Source organism: Atta cephalotes (assembly GCF_000143395.1).
Source record: "Atta cephalotes unplaced genomic scaffold scaffold00038, whole genome shotgun sequence".
NCBI classification, from domain to species: domain Eukaryota; kingdom Metazoa; phylum Arthropoda; class Insecta; order Hymenoptera; family Formicidae; genus Atta; species Atta cephalotes.
This window is the reverse complement of record NW_012130102.1, coordinates 1,143,063-1,144,258: the sequence shown is the minus strand read 5'-3', so window position 1 is coordinate 1,144,258 and position 1,196 is coordinate 1,143,063. Positions and strand designations below refer to the sequence as shown.

The 1,196-nt window shown below is 37.9% G+C and overlaps 1 protein-coding gene across 1 annotated transcript in view; it reads left to right on the top strand.

Annotated features, from left to right (window-relative positions):
* Positions 1-1,196, top strand: part of LOC105621899 — a 5,033-nt gene that overhangs the window by 2,410 nt on the left and 1,427 nt on the right. The window contains exons 3-5 of the mRNA XM_012203336.1: positions 268-398; positions 458-606; positions 1,063-1,122. Coding sequence (XP_012058726.1) covers positions 268-398; positions 458-606; positions 1,063-1,122 — 340 coding nt within the window. The remainder of the gene's footprint in view (positions 1-267; positions 399-457; positions 607-1,062; positions 1,123-1,196) is intronic.

The following is a 1,196-nucleotide window of genomic DNA, read 5'->3' as shown; positions in this document are numbered from 1 at the left end:
TGTGTGTGTGTGTGTGTGTGTGTGTGTGTGTGTGTGTGTGTGTGTGTGTGTGTGTGTGTGTGTGTGTGTGTGTGTGTGTGTGTGTGTGTGTGTGTGTGTGTGTGTGTGTGTGTGTGTGTGTATAAACGTCATCTTTCATATGTAATATAATAATCTGTATTAAATTGCAACCTAGCTTGCGAGAAAAGTAATCCTCCGAGTAGTCAGCGTGACCGTCATGGTACCTTATGTCTCACGATTAATTTCCTTCCTTCCCTTTTGTTCCAGGAGAAGATGCTTCGCTCCACTCGGCCGGCTCTCTGTCGCCATCATCGGATACCATGGCGAACGAGCTTCAAGGACTCTCCTTAGAGGAGCAAGAAGAGCAAAAGGCTGAATGGAGCGCTCAATTAGCAAAGGTAGATTTTCGAGACCCAGGAAAATCCCGAGGATAGACAATAATGAAAATCAATTTCAGGTTGAAGAAGAAATACAGACTTTGAGACACGTTCTCGCCAACAAGATTAAAGTTTCGCAGGATTTGAAAAGGAAGCTTGGCATTAGTGTCTGGAAGGAGCTCACTGATGATGTTAATCAGGGACTCAAGAACGTTAAAGAAAGTCACGTGTACGTATCCTACTGTTAATTTGTTTTCTTTGCATGCTGTTTCTTTGCAATCCGTGTGTACATGTATTCTGTACATATACTCTATACATACTCTATAACTCTATACATACTCTATATGTACTCTATGCACTCTGCCATATTTTATGTATAAAGGAGAAGTGGACACAAATTATAACAGACTCACAGAATATCTTTAAACTTATGAAATACTTTATTATATGTTAATCAAATAATTAACAATCTTCGAGATATGTGCGAATAGATTTCCAAATCTCCTATTTTTTTATTAAGTTTATTTTTATATTCTTTTTTATTTCTCGTTTTTTCGTTTTCATTTCTACGAAGTGACTCCGGTTATTATTCCTTTTTGTGTTGTTGATACTCCACTTCTACTCTTCAAATACACGTAGAAGCATTGATTTTTTTTTTTTTACTTTTGGTTGGGTTCTCATTCAGTTATCAAAACGTCGGCGAGACATTCGGTCGCTTAACCAGGACAATCTCCGCGAACAATTTGTAAGTACGCACAAAATGTCCCATTTTCCTTTCTTCGCGATCCACGTTTTATGAGTATTTTGCATTATATTAAT